This window comes from Carassius gibelio, chromosome A2 (genome assembly GCF_023724105.1).
Source record: "Carassius gibelio isolate Cgi1373 ecotype wild population from Czech Republic chromosome A2, carGib1.2-hapl.c, whole genome shotgun sequence".
Classification (NCBI taxonomy): Eukaryota; Metazoa; Chordata; class Actinopteri; order Cypriniformes; family Cyprinidae; genus Carassius; species Carassius gibelio.
Window position 1 is genome coordinate 15,948,830 of NC_068372.1, and position 20,651 is coordinate 15,969,480.

Below are 20,651 nucleotides of genomic sequence, written 5' to 3' on the forward strand. Positions count from 1 at the left end.
TTAAAAACTAAAACAAATACTGAATGCTGATTAAGAAACATCTTATTGAATGTGTGTTGATTGTGTTGTTTGGATTGTAGAACTATGCAGTTATTGCCTTTAATTTCACATGATTACAGTTAATCTTTTCATTTAAGACCAGTTCTATGTAGTTTCAACCCAATTCAAAAACAAAAGCTAAATGCTGATTTCTGTACCATCTACAGTATGTTTGTTGAATGTAGGCTCCTTACTGAGCAGTTACTGCAGTTAATTTCAGATGGTTATGGTTATTGTTTTCAATAGCCAAAAGCCAGTTTGGCCTAATTAAATACCAAATAAACATCTTGTTTATGCATACTTTCCATCTTTTTTGTTTGTTGATAAAAAAAAAAAAAAATCAGAAATCAGTATCGGAATTGGCCGTGAAAAATCATGACCATGCATCCCTACTATATTCCCCAACATCAAATTTCACTATCTTTGATCACAGGCAAGTGATTTCGTCCAGGAATCGTAACATCAAAATGCTAAAGAAAAAAAAAAAGAAGGATCTTTACAGCATTCATCAGATCTTGCAGTTACAACTCATCCAACACACTTCGTGTGTATGAGCGTCCATGTTGCCTATTAATGAACATGCTTGCAGTACAGCAGGATCATGCAATTTACAAAGATATAACCTTCCAATTTCTGACTGGCAGGTAGGTGGCATTTAACTTTGAAATTTATTGTACATAGCGGGTCATGTTATCCATTACTTCTCAGAGTGAGAAATACAAGGTGTGACATGTGAGCGTGTGAACTGGTTGAATGTGTATCTCATGGTGGAATGCTTGAGACCCCCTCACACAAGCGCTTAATGGCATTGCAGTCTCCGTAGATTGTTGTTGTTGTGTCTATTCCTTTTCTTTTTTTAGCTGTGAAACAATGGCCTGGGCTAGTGTTGCCACCTTGTGGACAAACTTATTAGTGAAAAAACAATTCAAGGCATATGTGTGCATGTGCGACCTGTGTGAACTCTTCGCTAGGCCCACATTAAGATGTTTGGCTTGCCAGATTGGGCCCAGGGGCCACCAAATTGAATAGTCGTGCTTTTGGGGGGCTCCGATCACGATCAGCCGATCGTTAATGCGCATCTCGTCAGTAAAGCCGGTTTTCTAATGAGCGGTTAATTCCATCAGGTGCGTGATTTCACATAGAGCAGCTGTTACTACACAGAGCCGTTGTTAACTGAGAAGATGCGCCAAAAAAATGAAAATGAAGTGGATTTGCGCATCTTCTCTATTAACAACGGCTCTGTGTAGTAACAGCTGCTCTATGTGAAATCACGCACCTGATGGAATTAACCACTGATTAGAGAACCGGCTTTACTGACGAGATGTGCATTAACCATCGGCCGATCGTGATCGGAGCACCCCTATCGTGCTTTATACTCTCGTAATAATGTTAAAACTTCAGCAACAGAGCTGTAATCGGGCCTTAAAAGTTAGGCCCGACAGGACCCGAGCCCAACAAGTACATTTTGATTGACAGCTTTTTAAAAGCCCGACATTATTCAAATGTGTGCACGTACATAGCTCTTTTGCCTTTTGTCAAAAATGAGTCATTTATACATGTTTTAACAATTTATTCATGACTAACGTATTTTATTGGCCACTTGGAAGTTGGAACAAAGAAATAAAATAAGTCCTCTGTAACATCGTAACATCTCAGCACTCTAAATGGGCCAAGGCATAGGCTCATTTAGTCTATAAATAGCCCAACACACCAATAAAAACAAGTCTTTCTTAACAAATGATATTAAGATGGGTATTTTTCAATAACGAAATTAAGATAAAGGCTCGGCCGGATTTGCAAAGTGGAGAGCAAGCCCGAGCCTGTGTAAAATTATATAAATTAAGTCCAAAACCGACCGAACCCGTCGGGTCCCATCAGGTCCAGTCGGGTTCGGGCAAAGATCTTCAGCTCTATACAGCAACTGCCAACTGGATGGCTGCGCTGACTGGCCAGGTTACATCATGTGTCTTTTATGTGTGGTGAAGTATTTGAAAAACAATTTAATGTGAGCTTACAGTAGGGCTATGCAATGAATCAGACAAAAAGATTCACAAAACAGTCCTTGAATTTGCTTATGAGTTAGCAGTTTGAATCAGACTCACTGTCAATCATTCAAAGCCCTTACCAGGTTTACAGCTGACTCCCTCACTGAACCAAGAGTCATTTTTACATTCAGAAACATTACTATGATGAACATTTTGAGACTTACATCAGTTTATTTACTGATTAGTTCTAATCTAATTAAAGAGACATATTCACACGTGTTGTTACTGTTAACTAAAACTGAAACTATTTTTTTTTTTATTGTTGAAATAAAGCTATATTAAAATATAAATACTAGAAGCAGGGAATGAAGTATAAATATTAGGGATGGGAAACTAATCAAATTTTAGTTTCAGTTTAGATTTTGGATTCCAACATTTATGAAAATGTGCTAATCAAGCTGAAATGATCATCAGCCGTGTTTCCACTGTCGGGCTAAAACCGGGCGTGCTAGTGCGTGCCAGGGCCAGTCATGTTTCCACTGTCACTTCCGGGGCTTGATCGTACCCCACCGGGGCTTCCTCGGGGCCAATGGCCAGGGTTTTTTGGCCCCACGAAAACCTTGGGCCAAAGCGGGCCAGCTGGGGCTAGAGGAGGGGTTATGAACAAAGGCGGAATTTCACCACGCCCAGAGAGAGCATCAGCACCGCGGAACATTTCAGAAAGATAACAACTTACACCAGCATTAAAAACTTTAGTTGAGCTCAAAACTCACTTTCAGTCAGCATTGAGTGTTTGAAATAACTTGATCCGAAGTGGATTATGATCCCCATACAAAGCAGAAATATTTATAAGCAATACAAAAGACTATGCACGCTAGGCATTTTCAGCTCTGCATAGCCTATGTCATAAAAATACAATATTTTTTGTTTTCGTTCAGGAGCTTTCATAAAAATATAGAAATGATCATTCTTTCTAAATGTGATGTATATAGGCTACTGTGTCTACAAATAAACAGAAACAGACTCGACTGAATGAGCAGGTTATGTTCATATCGCTATTTCTCTGTGACTAATTTTCAGTCCTGATGAATTAATTAATTATGATCAGTGTAGGTTATCACTTATTGTAGTAAAACATCAATGCTTTTGGATTTAAATATTTAACAAAGCATGCAAAAAAAACGGCCACTTTTATCGTCTTCGTTTTGGGAGCGTGCTAGTTCCAGTGACTTATCTCTTATAAGTCTTCTGATAACTTCTCTTTGATGGTGAAATGATGGGGGTTGCATGACGTTACTCCGTGTAAAGGGCAGGTTTTAGTGAAGCGCAGCCGAGCTTCTGGCCCGATGCTGGAAACAGATCTGATGGCATTCAGTGTGAAGATTTGAAAAAAATCAGAAACTCAGACAGGGGCCAAACACTTATTACACACTAAACTCGCAGCATATTCAATCCAGCACGTCAGCTGAGGTCTAAACTAATAAGATTGTAGCACTGATCTGCTTTTCCTCCGAAAATCACTTACAAAATGTGAAAATCAGAGAACAGTCATTTAATATTGGGCAGGACTATCATCAGATGTGTCTTTTACATTGGCAAGCTGTGATAGCTCTGCAGAAACATAGTTAGATTAGAGGCTTTTTATGACTGGAAATCGGATTTAATCAAATCTTCCCTTTCACATCAGTGAAGAGCACTTCAAGATAAAGCAAAAAAAGAGTGGTGCCTTTACTTACACTGAGAACAAATGACTGAAGAAATGAGAGGAAAAGCAGTTTAATGGAGATCAAAAAGATGAAAATGGGCAGTTTTGGATAAATGGTTCATCTAAAAACAAAATCATCATCAAAAAAAAAAAGGAAAAAAAAGGAATAAACCTGAAAGAGCACTCACCTCGCAGCTCTGCCACCTGTTAGGGATGTTGGCACGAAGCTTTTGGTCACACACTACCCGCTTCATGTCCTCTATAGACGGATCAGACGGTACAAGGTCATAGTAGGGGAGCTGGTAGTCCTCATGGATGCCTGACCGGAAAATTTAGCCCACAAGAACATATTCATTTATGCTGTTACAATAAAAGATTATAATTTCTAAGAATATTGTACACATATGGGATTAGTTATAATACATTGTAAAATATTATACATGAATTTATATTAATTAAAAAGAAAATCTGGTAATATAATTTGCAATGTTTTAATGCAATTGTTTTTAAATTAAACTACAAAAACTACTTTTTCAGTAGTGGTCTGAAACTTCAGGCCCTAACATGAATCACTAAACTAGTTGCACTAGGGATGCACCGATATTAACATTTTGGCCGATACCGATAACCAATAATTCTTTATATGTGAGAGCCGATAACCAGAAAGGTTAAATCCAAATCCACATTTTTGTATAACTTTTGAGATTACAAAAACGTCCCACCATTAAAAGCCATGTGCCAAACGCTTCGAAATAAATCAGACATATACAGTACAGCAGCCTAGTTTGAACTGCAGTGTAAGTTTTACAATTAATGTTGCACTCCTACGCTCTTGGCTTTTCCCGTAACAACGCACTAAAACATGGAAAATAAATCACAAAAATTAACATCTTTTTATCATGGTAATGTTCTCTTTATAATGCTATGTATACAACATTCCCAATTAAAGTGAAATGTTGTGTACTGCTGAAGCTGAAAAGCTGAATGAACACTGGCAAACTGAAGAGCTTTCCTAGCAGCTTATCAGATATTTATACAATATAGACATTATATTACATCTAATATATACACAACATTTGAGTATAATAGTGTTCTCATTATTATGTTTATATATATATATATATATATATATATATATATATATATATATATATATATATATATATATATATATATATATATATATATATATATATATATACAGTATTGTTCAAAATAATAGCAGTACAATGTGACTAACCAGAATAATCAAGGTTTTTAGTATATTTTTTATTGCTACGTGGCAAACAAGTTACCAGTAGGTTCAGTAGATTGTCAGAAAACAAACAAGACCCAGCATTCATGATATGCACGCTCTTAAGGCTGTGCAATTGGGCAATTAGTTGAAAGGGGTGTGTTCAAAAAAATAGCAGTGTCTACCTTTGACTGTACAAACTCAAAACTATTTTGTACAAACATTTTTTTTTTCTGGGATTTAGCAATCCTGTGAATCACTAAACTAATATTTAGTTGTATGACCACAGTTTTTTAAAACTGCTTGACATCTGTGTGGCATGGAGTCAACCAACTTGTGGCACCTCTCAGCTGTTATTCCACTCCATGATTCTTTAACAACATTCCACAATTCATTCACATTTCTTGGTTTTGCTTCAGAAACAGCATTTTTGATATCACCCCACAAGTTCTCAATTGGATTAAGGTCTGGAGATTGGGCTGGCCACTCCATAACATTAATTTTGTTGGTTTGGAACCAAGACTTTGCCCGTTTACTAGTGGGTTTTGGGTCATTGTCTTGTTGAAACAACCATTTCAAGGGCATGTCCTCTTCAGCATAGGGCAACATGACCTCTTCAAGTATTTTAACATATGCAAACTGATCCATGATCCCTGGTATGCGATAAATAGGCCCAACACCATAGTAGGAGAAACATGCCCATATCATGATGCTTGCACCTCCATGCTTCACTGTCTTCACTGTGTACTGTGGCTTGAATTCAGAGTTTGGGGGTCGTCTCACAAACTGCCTGTGGCCCTTGGACCCAAAAAGAACAATTTTACTCTCATCAGTCCACAAAATGTTCCTCCATTTCTCTTTAGGCCAGTTGATGTGTTCTTTGGCAAATTGTAACCTCTTCTGCACATGCCTTTTTTTTAACAGAGGGACTTTGCGGGGGATTCTTGAAAATAGATTAGCTTCACACAGACGTCTTCTAACTGTCACAGTACTTACAGGTAACTCCAGACTGTCTTTGATCATCCTGGAGGTGATCATTGGCTGAGCCTTTGCCATTCTGGTTATTCTTCTATCCATTTTGATGGTTTTCTTCCGTTTTCTTCCACGTCTCTCTGGTTTTGCTCTCCATTTTAAGGCATTGGAGATCATTTTAGCTGAACAGCCTATCATTTTTTGCACCTCTTTATAGGTTGTCCCCTCTCTAATCAACTTTTTAATCAAAGTACGCTGTTCTTCTGAACAATGTCTTGAACGACCCATTTTCCTCAGCTTTCAAATGCATGTTCAACAAGTGTTGGCTTCATCCTTAAATAGGGGCCACCTGATTCACACCTGTTTCTTCACAAAATTGATGACCTCAGTGATTGAATGCCACACTGCTATTTTTTTGAACACACCCCTTTCAACTAATTCAACTAATTGCCCAATTGCACAGCCTTAAGAGCGTGCATATCATGAATGCTGGGTCTCATTTGTTTTCTGAGAATCTACTGAACCTACTGGTAACTTGTTTGCCACGTAGCAATAAAAAAATATATGAAAAACCTTGATTATTCTGGTTAGTCACATTGTACTGCTATTATTTTGAACAATACTGTATATATATATATATATATATATATATATATATATATATATATATATATATATATATATATATATATATATAAAAGGGCTGTCAAAAATAGCGCGTTAACGACGTTAATTAGTTGTTTGTCGTTAATTACGTCAAATTTTTTAAAGCATTTCACGCATGCGCAATGTGACAAATTATTCAGGTCAGGAAAGTCTCGTAGCTCTCTGAATTCTCAAGATAGTAAAAGACAGCTGCGAGCACCGCGACGAAAACACCGAAGAAGCTTAAGGTTTTACCCCAGTTACTCTCAAATACATTCATGCCAAGCTCGATAAACAGAGACGACTTTGGTAGTTGATACGCTGGAGCTTCTTCCTGTTATAGCGTCCTGTGTTTCACACTGCGCATGCGCAGAACGCCTACATGCAACGCAGCGAAAATTACAGCTGTTTGGGAAAGCATATGCATTTTTACTTGGTTTTACTGGCACTTGAAGCCTTCAGAACGTGAAAATATCGATCCTAAACTATTGTGGCAGAGCAAATGAACACCCAAAAACAAGAGTGCCCAGAGTGCTGCTTATGTGATGGTGGCGCGGCGCATGTTTGTGTTTCTGAGTTCATTCTTTCGAGTTTCTCTATGCATAATTTCATAGATATGTGACTATATTTAACCACTGGTTCACCTAAAACTCTTACACTATCTGTAGTTAAATGGCATGGTTTGATATAGTGCTCAGGTAAATTTGATCTAAGTAAATGTTAAACTTTTGAAATTCAGAAAAAAAGAACCACATATTGATGAATCAATACAGATACAATATTGTATCTGTGTCCTGTTATTTATCTTTTGGTATGCATTTCAGAAAAAAAATGGTTAGGATTCAGGTGTAATTGCAAATAGTGATTAATCATGATTAATCCACTGAAAATTCTGATTAATTTGATTAAATATTTTAATCATTTGACAGCCCTAATATATATATATATATATATATACACACACACAATATTATAATGTATAATTGCACAAAAGACTGCAAGTGCACAAGCAAACTTAACTGTGGTAGCCATTAATGTGTAGCTCCATTGTGAATGTGCTCTTCCCGAAACAACGCACTTAAACAAGATTATTTTACAATGTAGTCATTAATATTTTATGTAGCCTTTATCTGACTTCCTCTGCACATGCTACACTTAACTGTAATGTCATTTTCAAAGTGATTCCAATCATATTTTTAGCAATTCAAAACCATCATGGTGAACAGTGAGCATCTGAAGTGTCTCTGAAGGAAATAATGCATTATTTATCGGCTTTAATATATTGGACAAATTTTCTTATCGGGTCGATAAAAATAACAGTAAAAATTAACATTTATAAGCCAAATTTTGATATGGTGGCTGATATATCGTGCATCCCTAAGTCGCACTGTTGCAATATACATAGAGATAACAATGCACTCATATCAATAGCATCATTATACAATTCAACAAGCAGGAAGACAAATAAAGACATAAATCCGTCACTGGCATCATCTTTTTTTTTTCACAGTACCTCCAATTGAACACCGGCGAGCAATTTCCCAAAACACCAGACCCAAGGCATAGATGTCTGCCCTTTTAAAAGACTCAAAGTGCTTCATGTTAATAGAGTCATCCAGCACCTCAGGGGCCATATACCTGTGAACATGACAGATGACATTAGAAATCCCTTATTTACAACCATCACACATCAAAACATTCATTGTGTAAAGGTTTGCTTGTTTTGATAATCTTTACAGAGCATGCCAGAGGATTTAACTTTTTTAGTACAATGTGCTCCAAAAATGCCACGACACTGCCAAGGATTTTTATCTATTGTTTTTCTTCAAGAAATTATGTGATTAAACAATATTAAAAACTGTGGAAACAGGGAAACCTAATAAAGGAAATAAGGGTTTAGTCAAATGAATAGAGACACATCTCATTACGAAGAGATTATAAGAAATAATATTAGTGTGAGCAGAAGTGTTCCTAACTGACCCTTATTTGTAATTTAACAGTAATTTACAAATATAAATAATAATAATAAAAAAATAAATAAAATATATAAACCTGATCAGTAAAAGCAATTTTAGCTAATCAAAATCCATAATTCTGAGAGCAAACAAACAGATCAAATCCATATTCAAACGTCCTGCCATTGTAATGTAATAAATCTCATCACAAAATAGGATGGACCGGCTGTACGGAGCACTGGACTTCAGCATCTGTCCGGTTATATAAGAAAAAGTGTTTGAAAAGGAAAAACAAGTTCCAATTTGTGGCAGTACCATTTATAATATATACATTTTTAAAACGATCTCCAATATTAATTTGCAACCTGCACTTGTTTTTCACCTTTCCAAACGAATGATATGAACAAGATGAAATTAACAATGTATACAACGCATACTGGGCTTAGTATATTTTTTACAATTTAAGCAAAATGTGATTTAAAACAGGTCCTCCATAGACTTGCATTAGAAAAGAAAAAAGCTTGTCTGATGACTATATGGTAGATAGCAACAGTTGCTAAGATAGGACTGCAGTGTCATGTGTTTAAGGCGGAGCTTTAAAGGTTCAGCTGATGAGGGTGTCTTGTGGGTTACATAGCAGGCTTGAAAACCAATAAGACGGAGTGAGACATCATCACTCAAGTGAGCCCTAGGGGGACAGAAGGCTGTGATGGAGAACTTTGACATTCCAAAGTCACATTGAGTAACCATCACAGCAGGAGATGGTAGCGGGTGTCGTATACTTCACTATATGAGTGTCTGTGTGTGACAGCCTGTCACACCTAGCAGTAGTCTGGGGAAGTGTGCGTGTGCACATACTGTCCAGGGGGCACAGAAGAGAATGGGCACACTGCTGAGAGCCTCTCGCTCTAGATTCGATGTGACACCCTCCTGTGGTGACAACAGGGGGTGTGGCGTCCCTAGGACTGTCCTTCACAGCACACATCTCACCCTCTGAGTGTCCTCTGGGTCAACCCAAGATCTCAATCCTGTTGTGGGAGGTTCCACTCCCAACAGAGTTTGTCCAAAAAATAAAATAAAACAAAAATCCTCCACCAATCATGGGTCAATGACAAATAAGCATTTTTAAAACTAAAGAATAGAAAACATTTCTTTAAGAAACGTTGTTAAAAAATACTTTGTATGCATGTTGTTTTTAAACATTTACATAATTTTCAAGAAATTAATGACTCTAGAATTTTGTTCTTCTTAGATTTAAGTATAAAAAAGCTTTTAAATAAATTTAAAGATGATTTTACATTGTTAACCAAATGTCATAAATTGCTTCTTCATGATTATAATTGCCGATCATTGCCTTAAGAGACTTTTTGTCCTTCACAAACATTCATGGGCAGGATGTTTATGATATACTGTCATGTCCTATTTTATCTATTTCCTGTAATTTTTCCCTAAATAGACCACAAACAAACAAGCAAGCCAAAAAAATAAAAAATAAACCAGCTTCATTTTGACTGTGTGTGTGGTCAAAAGGTCAAAAAAGGCTTGTTATGTCACTTCCTCTTTTTTGTTATGTCACTTCACAGAACAATACTGAGTAGACAGGAAAATAGGTGAAAGAGTGACGTTATGTCACTAAATTATACCAAACAGCTGCTAAAAGTGCTATCTTACGAAACTGCTCACATTCGCGTCTGACCCCCATAGCCTTTTTTATATCTCACACAAGCTTGAATTGTTGGGTGTTTCACAACACTAGTATTCACGGGCACACAGAGCCCTCAGCTCAAGAAAACACTCCAGTTATGAACCGTACCGCTGTGCATTGGAATACAAATGTAGGAGAGTGCATATCTGCCGACTGGAACTAGGCATACGTCACTGTGAATGTGGCCGAGTGATGAATTACTGACCTTTTAGTGCCCACTCTGTGGTTGGGTGCAATATCAATGGTGTCTGTGGCTGAATCGTGCCGCACGGCCAATCCAAGGTCAGCGATGCAGCAGGTACCATTCCTCTTCACTAAGATGTTTTTGGATTTCACATCACGATGGGCAATTGCAGGCTTACCTGAGGATTGGACATGACACAGTACAGCATGAAACACGACTTCAAATCAATTACTCCTCTGATTAATGATGGAAAATGTCTAACACCTTGGCCAAACCAGAAACAGGAGCAATCAATAGATCCCCTCTTCTCTTCTTAATTAGACAGCAAGACATTTATTTGGTCGCTCGGTTTCTGTTCCTGTCATGTTATACTGAATACAAAATCATCTACATAACTGTATACATAACATCACAAATATGTTTTGTGAAAACTTGTGTTGTACTGCTTAAAGCAGCATATTTCTATGAAAATATGGTCTTTTTCATGTAAATACGGCTATGTTTCAGGATGCATAAAAGAAAAGTGATTTGTGTATTGTGACTCACCCTGAGTGCCCACAATCTCCATATGCAGATGAGCGAGACCGCTAGCGGTGGAGAGAGACAGCTTGATCATGCCCTCCACTGTGACCGTGTACCTGTTCAGGTAGTCAAAGAGCGAGCCGTGCTCATGGTAATCAGAAACCAACCACAGCTGAGTCCATGTGCCGTTATCTGAGATGCACAGAGAGAGAAACCGCTGAATGTTCTGCACTTCGAGGGATAATAGAGTGTAAACATATTCTGAATCTGAACCTGATAAAAAAGGAATGAAATGCCTTTCATTATTTCCTCACCCGCATGTCATTCCAATCCTGTATGAACTGATTTCTTATTGAACACAAAATAAGTTCTTATTAACAATGTTGGGAACCAAAAAGCTGACGGTAAAAAATATTTTTTTTTCTCCATATTATGCAAGTCAATGGGAACCGTCAACAGTTTTTTATTTTGTTCTAAACTCAAAAAGGTTTGGAACAAGTTGAGGGTGAGTAAATGTTAAAAGTTTTTCCTTTTTGGGTGAACGATCCCTTTAATTAGTTAAGCAGGTAGTCTATCTCTACTGTACAGGGGTTCTTGTCCACTTGACCAATACATTTCAGTGATTTTTCTAATTACTGGTAAGGGATTTTAACAAATACTTTTATTAAAATCTCTGTGGTGAATTCTCACATAGCCAATCCTTTTTTTATATATATAAAAAAGTGTGCAAAAAAAAAAAGAAAAAAAAAAAGAAAAATTAAATTGAATGTGGCTTATTTTTTCATTCAATTACCACACAATGAATAATACAGGTTGCCTTTAACTGATAGACTGATGTTACTGTGCTGGCTTTTGAAGTCCTGCTCTACACAAAAACTCACCAAAATAAAAAATCTAATCAATTTAATATTTTAGAGCAGTGCAGAAATCAAACATTTCTTAAAAATGACCTAGAAAGCTTAAAAATAAAGAGAATAATAATTAAAAACTTTGCTTACAATATTTATTTTTTTACAGATAATTGTACAGAAAAATTTCCTTGAGTTTCATGAGAATTATTTCCAAGCCTGAAAATCACAACTATTTTGTATTTTTTTTTTTATTCATTGATATCCCTTTAGAAACCTGACTGTATAACACTGTATATATAGTAGAATTGACTGATATCACAAACAGAAATGTGAAACACTACCCACATAAGCACACATACTCTGGAAAACCAATGAGGTAGATCAAACTTAATGGCACTGAACTGCTTTCGTTGTTGTCTGACCTTTGTTGTCTGCAGCAATAAAGCCCAGGATGTTCTCATGACGAAGCATGACAGTCTGGTAGATCTCCGCCTCACGGAACCAAGAACGCTCCTCTCTGGAGGAGAAGATCTTTACTGCCACCTCCTCTCCACGCCAGCGGCCCCTCCACACCTCTCCAAAACGACCCTTCCCTATGCTCTCCTGGAGGATGATGGTCCTGGCAATAGTCCTCTGCACTAGCAGTGGCAAACCTATAGAAGAAATGAAAAAGCATTTAGGGAAACTCCATTTCCAGCTTACAAATTCATATTTTATATGTTACTTGGAAATTCAATTTTGTCAGATTACACAGCAATGTCTACTGTCTGTGGAGAAAGATATCTCTCACTCTTTGCCCTCATAACGGTGTAATTATGGCATCTGCCAGCAGGGATTTAACACAGCCATGCAAACCAGCCAAACATTCAATCTTTGACATATGTCTACTATGCACAATGTTTGATATGAGATAATGACAGTCATCCAGGAGCTTAAAAAACAAAAAAAAAATTCCATCTAAAGCGCTGCCAAATATATAGTTCTTGGCTTGGACAAAATGCAATTATGACAGCTTCTAGACTAAAATCCTGGACTAAAGATAAAACCTACAGTGTTTCCAGCTTGGCTTGAGGCTCATAACACAAAGAGAGTATTAAACTGTCAGTTTACACATCCTCAATTGCTCCCAAGGGGCTCTGAAAACAAAGTTATGGAAATGGAATTGGCTTAAGCGTACTTTGCGGTTTATGATGGATATTACAAGAAAAACAACCAGCAAATACATAAAAATGAAAGGGAATTCAACGATTTGATGATAATATTTGCATATTAGCAATAAGAGAGGTTCAACTTGATTCTAAGAAACCAGAAAAGGGAAAAAATATCAAGCTTATAGTATGATCTGATTCTGTTAAATACCTGAGCCAGATCCAGAAGTGGTCATGTCATAGATAAGGTCCTTCAGCGTGGTGCCGTCAGCAAGGAACGGGTGGTCCATAGTGGGGTCTTCCTCACTTGGCACACGATGGTGGATGATGGAGCGATTATGGCACATGTAGAAGATCAGCACCAGCACGAAGCTCAGCACGCAGATGGGGGCAGCAATCACTGCGGCCAAAGCTATGGGACTCAGAGACTGGGGTTCAGTCTCAGGCAACTCTGAAACAGGAAGAAGCAAAGCACATGCTTAGGCTGTAAACCAGTGGTTCAAAAATCAGTGGTTCCCAACCATGTTCCTGGAGGCCCCCCAACACTACATGTTTTTGATGTCACCTTAACCAAACACACTTGATTCAGATCATCAGCTCATTAGTGGAGATTTCGAGTCCTGAATTTGGCGTCAGTCAAAGGAGAAATGCAAATTGTGCACTGTTGGGGGGCCTCCGGGAATGTGGTTGAGAACCACTGCACTATGGGATCTTAGAAAACTTAAGTTTGATGTTAAAATTGTTTTAATATAATTAAATTGATTAAAACTCAAAAATTGTGCAACATTAAACTGACATCATATTTAAGTTTTTAAGAAAACAGTATCAGACGTTCAACTCAGATAGGAGGCCCTTCATATATATTGTATTAGACAAAGAGGGGCTTTAGATTCAACAATGTTGAGATCCACTACTATAAACACACTCATACAACAAAAAAAAACTAACTTGTAATAAAAGGTAGTACTAGTGACTTGGTCAAAATGAAAAAAATAAAATAAATAAATACGCAAACAAACTTCGAATTTCAAATAAAGTGGAGTGAGTGATGTGACATTCAGCCAAGTATGGTGACCCACACTCAGAATTTGTGCTCTGCATTTAACCCATCCAAAGTGCACACACACAGAGCAGTGAACACACACACACTGTGAGCACACACCCGGAGCAGTGGGCAGCCATTTATGTTGCGGCACCTGGGGAGCAGTTGGGGGTTCAATGCTTTTGCTCAAGGGCACCTAAGTCGTGGTATTGAAGGTGGAGAGAGAACTGTACATGCACTCCCCCACCCACAATTCCTGCCGGCCCGGGACTTGAACCCACAACCTTTCAATTGGGAGTCCAACTCTCTAACCATTAGGCCACGACTTCCCATAGCCACGGGATATTAAAACTCTGAAAGTCATTCTTTTCACTTTAAAAACTCTAGTGGAGTAGCACGAGTGCAGTTATTCAAGCATACATTTCAAGCATCTGTTCTGTTCATCCTCTCATTCTAATGCTAGTCACTGCTCCTCTGCATTTCAACTTGAACCAAATACATTTGAGTTAAACTACTGAAATGATCTATTATTAATATTAAAGAGGTCACAGTGAGTTGAAGGCTATTCCTGTTGGCATGTATTTCATGTTTGTTATTTGTGCTTTGCTAGTATTTTTGAGCTCCCGTGGTGAAAAGTGGCTGAATCAATTTATACTGACTAATTGTTTTGATCTGTGACACAAACACATTTGGTGAAGTGCACTACTCTTTTCCCTCCCACCAAGCCTATTTCTATTCAAGGGATTTTGACTCGGCTGTGGCAATTCTGCTGGTATACTAGTAAGTGTATATATATATATACACTTAATATAATATAACATAATATAACATTTAATTAAACAACTAAAATTAAGTTTTATGTTTATTTTAAGTTTATTTATAAATATACAGTATAGAAATGGTGCAAAATCACGAAAAAAATTTCTACCAAGGGGGCCTGAGTCAACATGCTGTTCAGGCGGCCCAGAAACCATAGCGGCGCCCCGACTGCAGATTACATCAAAGATTCAAATCACTTTTCATTTTTTTTTTGTCAAAACATACTGTTCAAACTGATGAAAAAAATGAAGAAACACAGCTGGCTTAAAAGAGCCAAGCCTAGCATCATTGTGAAGTGGAGAGCATGAAAGCTATGACACAAGAGCCAGTGTGCACACCAAGCTTTTTAGATTACACCAGTATGCAATGCATCCTTCATATACAAAAGCCACATGGAAATGCATTGATGGGGTCTTGTGACTGTGAGCTCAAGGACATCACAAAAAATTACTTCAGTGATACACAAGTGAAAAGGTCACAGGATATATTCTACACAATATGTTCTAAATATAAACTCTGGTATTGTGGCACTTTTATGAAATTATAGAGACACTATCTCTTGACAAAACAAACCCACTCAATGGTGGTCATATTGTTTTCTCACCTGGGGTGACTTTTGGGTTCCTGTTGCACATGTGTGTTTTGCAGCAGTACGGATGCTTTCCGTTGTTGGAGGGGGCGCACTGGAAAGGCCTGTCCCGTGGGTAAAGTGCATCCTGCTGAATGCACTGACCCTCCTGTGTCACAAACAGTCCGGCAGACTTTGTAATGACAGCAAAACACAGGCCAGTTGTGTTGCATGTTCGATTTACACATTGCTCACAATAACACAGGAGTCCTGATTCAGAAGAGAGAGAGAAAGAGGCTCTAGGTTAGGACACATTTAGATATTTGGCTTGTTACATTGCATTGGAAGTGTTATTAGAGGATTCTCCCATTCAATAACGTGATAAAAACACAGACGATGTGAGCTTTTTATTTTCATCATAAAGGATTTAGGGTTAAAATGTACACTGCCATTAAAATGATTTTTGAAAGAAAAACACACTTTTATTCAGTAAGGAGAAATTAAATTAAACATTTATCATGTCGTAAAAGTTTTTCTTTCAAATAAATATAGTTTTTTAAGCATGAGAGCATAAGAGACTTATGAAAACCACTGAGAAAAAACCTTATCAACCCCAAACATTTGAATGGTAGTGGGAATTAAATGTATAAGGGGACACAGGGACAGGTCACCAAATTTTTAAGCATCTTTGGTCACCGCATTCACTCAAGCAGTTACACTGTGATAAATTAATCTTTTGAGGTATAGATATTTCCTGTTGTCTTTTAATTAATATTTCAACACAGTATACACTGTTTGTCATTCCAATAAAACATAAAATTTCAATCTGAATACAAAGTCAAAAAAAACAATATGTGCATAATAAATAGAAAAAATAGAAAAATGTGGTTCTAAATAGTTTTCGATAGATTATAACATGCCAACTCCAGTTTTTCATAAAATCTGCTATGCCTTTGTCAACAAATTATGTTTTTACCATTATTAACCTAGAACCAATACAGACAAAACAGTTATCAAGAACTGCTAATGGCCCACCTTACACATCTAAATTGGGAAAGCACATTTGACAGTGTATTAAATGAAGATACTTTGTTCTACTCCATAGGTCTACAACCCACTGTCTTACAGAGTTCAGCTCCAATAATCATCAAACACACCTGAAACAACTGATCAGAGTCTTCAGAATCACTTGTAAAGTCACAGGCCATGGTCCAAACCAAACCAAACCAATCCAGCTTTATTGGTACCATGATGTTGATCATCAACTTTTTTTGTGAACTCAGCCTTTGATCCTAAGTTTGTGGAGCGCATGCACATGAATGTGTGACATCAGTGGTGAACAGCCAATCACAGGCCTTGCAACACAAAGCAAGCGAGAATCACTTCTTCTGCGATTCCCAGCAAGATTCAAAAATCAGAATATGAGTAACACATTTACACTGAAGAAAGTACTTGTCCATGAAAGGGGACAAATAAAAGAAATGATCAGTGCAGTCACAAATGAAACTTGTGAAGTTAGTTTATATAGTTGATATTATATAGAGATAGAGACTCTAACATGTAATTATTGTGTGTAGTAATTTTTTTAAGCATTATCTATTGATTCTACAGTTTATTTATATTACATATTATCTGTATATATTAATATTCATTTAAAATAAATGATTTATAATAATTGTTAAACTAAAATTGCTTGTGCGTAAGGGATTATATAAATCATATATTAATTATATAAATCATATAAAATAATTAAAGTAATTATCATTAAAACCGGACAATTTTGTTGTATTTTATTATTTTTTACTATGTAGTGACCTTTAATTTGAGGGAAGAGAAACTGGGGGGGGGGGGGGTGACTTTTCTGTGTCAGATGTGTCACTTTGCTCACATCTGATTGGTACAATTTCCATTTGAGATGTAACACTTTATTATAAGGTGTCCTTGTTATACATGTGACATGTACTGACTATAATAATAACTTATTTATGTATAATTAATTAATTAATTATGTATAATTACATGCAAGTAACCCTAAGCCAAACCCTAATCCTAACCCTAACCATATAAGTACATTACTCAGTACTTAAATGTATGATTACACTATAACAAGGACATCTTGAAATAAAATCATAATCTGCCCTGGAGCAGGTTAGCTGTGGATTGTAAATTACTATGAAATGTCGATAAAAGCCAAGTCACTTTCATGGTACTTAAAACCCAGGACTGGTACAAACTAAACTAAACTTTGCAGGATAGTGGGTCCCTAGGAGCAGAGTTGTCAAACTGTTAAAAATACCTAAACTCAACAACACCATTTTAAATCATGGAGTATGTCCTGTTAACCTGGTTACTCAGGAAAAGGAGAAAGTCAATGCAATCTCCTAGACGGGCTGAGTCAGCCCAGATGCTGTCTGAAGTCTAGTGTTGTGGAGATACAAGGACACAAACCTGCAGAGACAGCATTGGCCAAACCTCAAGCAGCCACAGGCCTCAATTAAACCAAAGAATTCAGATGCCTACAAGTTGGAAGCTGAGAGAAGCAGTAAACCTGTTTTCCTTACAGGGGAAAACAACTGACATATTTTGAAGGAGAATACAGTATTCCAACAAACAAAACTTTCCTGTTTCAAATAAATGCTGTTCTTTACAGAAAGAAACACGAAAAATCCCAGTTTCCTGTCAAATAGCGCCGTTTTAGTGGTCTAAGTTATATTTTGCGTCTGACTGCGCTAATACTGTCAAAAACACACAAGGTTTACATATAAATATATAAATATTGTAATGAATATTGGCTGAATATTAGATGCTTGCAGCTCTTAAAGTGTTTTAATTCTGAAGCGATGAATTTGTGTAAGAAAAATAGCCATATTTACAACTTTATCAACCTTAATCTCTATCTTCCTCTAACTGTCGTACTACTATTTTGTGACCGGTGTTTTGATTTGCTCTCTCCTCTGTGCTTTCATTCTCGTCACTTTTGCATTTGTCATTGCGTTTGCCTATGTCCTACATTATCCACTGAACGCCACTGACTTTAAATAAAAAATCGACTGTTTACAGTTGTCCTACATTATCACACACTATTTTCAACAAAGTAAAGCTGCTTTGACACAGTCTGTATTGTATAAAGCTCTATATAAATGTGACTTGACTTACCATCAATGTAATGCTAATGTCTATTTTTTTTATTATTTATTTTGTTTAAAGGGTTCATATAATGCTGCTAAAAAGAACATTACTTTGTGTATTTAGTGTAATGAAATGTGTTTATGCGGTTTAAGGTTAAAAAAACACATTATTTCCACATACTGTACATCATTATTTCTCCGCTATGCCCCGCCTTCTGAAACGCGTCGATTTTCACAAGGCTCATCTCTGTGAAAAGTGTTGTGTGTTGTGATTGGTCAGCTATCCAGCGCGTTGTGATTGGCTGAATACCTCAAGCGTGAGACGGAAATGTTATGCTTCTTAACACTCTAAAGTGAGCCGTGGCCAGCTTGAGTGAGCAGAGGCGGGTGCCCTGAGAACGGCACGGCCGGTGGATTCTACGAAGGAACGTACCTTGGTCTTGCAGCAACCACATGTGACGACGAGTGTTAACTTTTATAAAGAATATCTCTTTGGATTTGAGACTTTAGTCTTTGCAACTTCACAGATCTTCTTTATTCACCAAGAGCTTGTAACACTCCAAAGAGAAAGGAAAATTTTAAATCACATCATATGACCCCTTTAAATGTCGTTTTTTTTAGAGGAGCTCTTCAGAAGCCATAGAAAATACCATGTTTCTGAGAAGACAAATTAGGCAAGATTTTCCCTGATCATCCTGAATCAAGAAGATTATTTCAAGAACCGACTCAGTCTGATTTGTAAACAAATCTTTCAGACTAAATTTGACCTGAATAAACTATTTTAATGAAAAGGTCCGACTCAAAAGTATGATTCATTCATAAATAAGACATCACTTCTGAACATGTGAAGAAGCATTAGGGGGAAATGTCAAGATATTCTGTGAACTACAACTGAAAATGTATGTTTCCCTTCCACACACATCTACCATGTGGTTTCAGAACACCTGTAAAGCTAAAATCACATGTTTTTTTGTTTAGTTTTTTTTTAGCTTGGCAGCCCCAGTCCTTTATTAGGAAGAGATGCAAGGATATTCTTCATAATATCTCCTAGTGTATTCAACAGAAAAACGACTTGCAGGTGAGTAAAGTATGGCAGAATTTTCCTTTTTGGTGAACTATTCTTTAAATCTAAATAGAATTCTAAAGCCTGGTATCACAGACAGGGCTTAGGTTAAGCCAGGATTAGACCATAGTTCAATTAGTACATTTAGTAGCTTTTATAAATGTGCCTTCGAAATAAAACATTACTGGTGTGCATCTCGAGACAAATCAATAGTACTGACATATTTTAAGATATGCTAGTGCCAGTTTCTTACAGTTAAAACAGGACATGCATTTTAGTCTGAGCCTAGGTTTAGGCCTTGTCTGTGAAACCAAGGGTAAATTCTGAGATGCTGGTATTCAAACAGAGAAACAGTTGCAATGGCAGCAAGTCACTGAATATTCTCTAGAAAATTCCTTAAAAAAGTAATAAAATTAGATACAATTTGGCTACATCAGGGTTATTTTTTCACTGACATTTTATCAATATTTTGAATTAGTTTTTATATTTTCCATGTATATTTGACTGTAAAAGTTTAAAGTTTCAATTTGTTGTGTTTGTAATTTTTATTGTTTTGGTTTTTTATCTGACAACAATCCATGACATTGTGAAAACCACAAACTATTTTTTTTGTAATGAAAATTATCTTTTTGTTACTGGATTCTTGTGACTACGGCCCAGAAGAAAAACAGGCTACCAATCTTACTTGTGTAGGATGTCTGTCTCCAATACAAGAATCTCACAAGGACGCACCGTTTCACTTCATTAAAAAAAAAAAAAAAGAAAATTAAATCACACCACTTTGACAAGCAGTTTTGAAATAAAATCGATTATAGGTGAGAGATTTTACATCAAACAGTGTTCCAATTAAATGATTCCCTCAGAGAAGAGATAAGGAGCAGAAAGTCAAACATAGTGTCTCACTCTGCACCCACTGGGGTCATAATGTATGCAGTATTGCTGTGTGTTGACGCAGTCACTACTCTGAATGAAGTCGTAAGTGAATAAGAGTTTCAGACGAACAAATTTCAAAACTATTAATCAAAAGCTGCCATCAATAACCGCCATAATACATTATGGGGGCCTGGAATATGCAATCCATTATGT

The 20,651-nt window shown here is 36.8% G+C and overlaps 1 protein-coding gene across 1 annotated transcript in view; it reads right to left on the reverse strand.

Moving 5' to 3' along the window:
• tgfbr1a (transforming growth factor, beta receptor 1 a) overlaps positions 1-20,651 on the reverse strand; it is a 35,632-nt gene that overhangs the window by 6,270 nt on the left and 8,711 nt on the right. The window contains exons 2-8 of the mRNA XM_052615757.1: positions 15,411-15,644; positions 13,157-13,396; positions 12,220-12,450; positions 10,971-11,138; positions 10,446-10,602; positions 8,094-8,218; positions 3,918-4,048 (exon numbers count right to left, since the gene is read on the reverse strand). Coding sequence (XP_052471717.1) covers positions 3,918-4,048; positions 8,094-8,218; positions 10,446-10,602; positions 10,971-11,138; positions 12,220-12,450; positions 13,157-13,396; positions 15,411-15,644 — 1,286 coding nt within the window. The remainder of the gene's footprint in view (positions 1-3,917; positions 4,049-8,093; positions 8,219-10,445; positions 10,603-10,970; positions 11,139-12,219; positions 12,451-13,156; positions 13,397-15,410; positions 15,645-20,651) is intronic.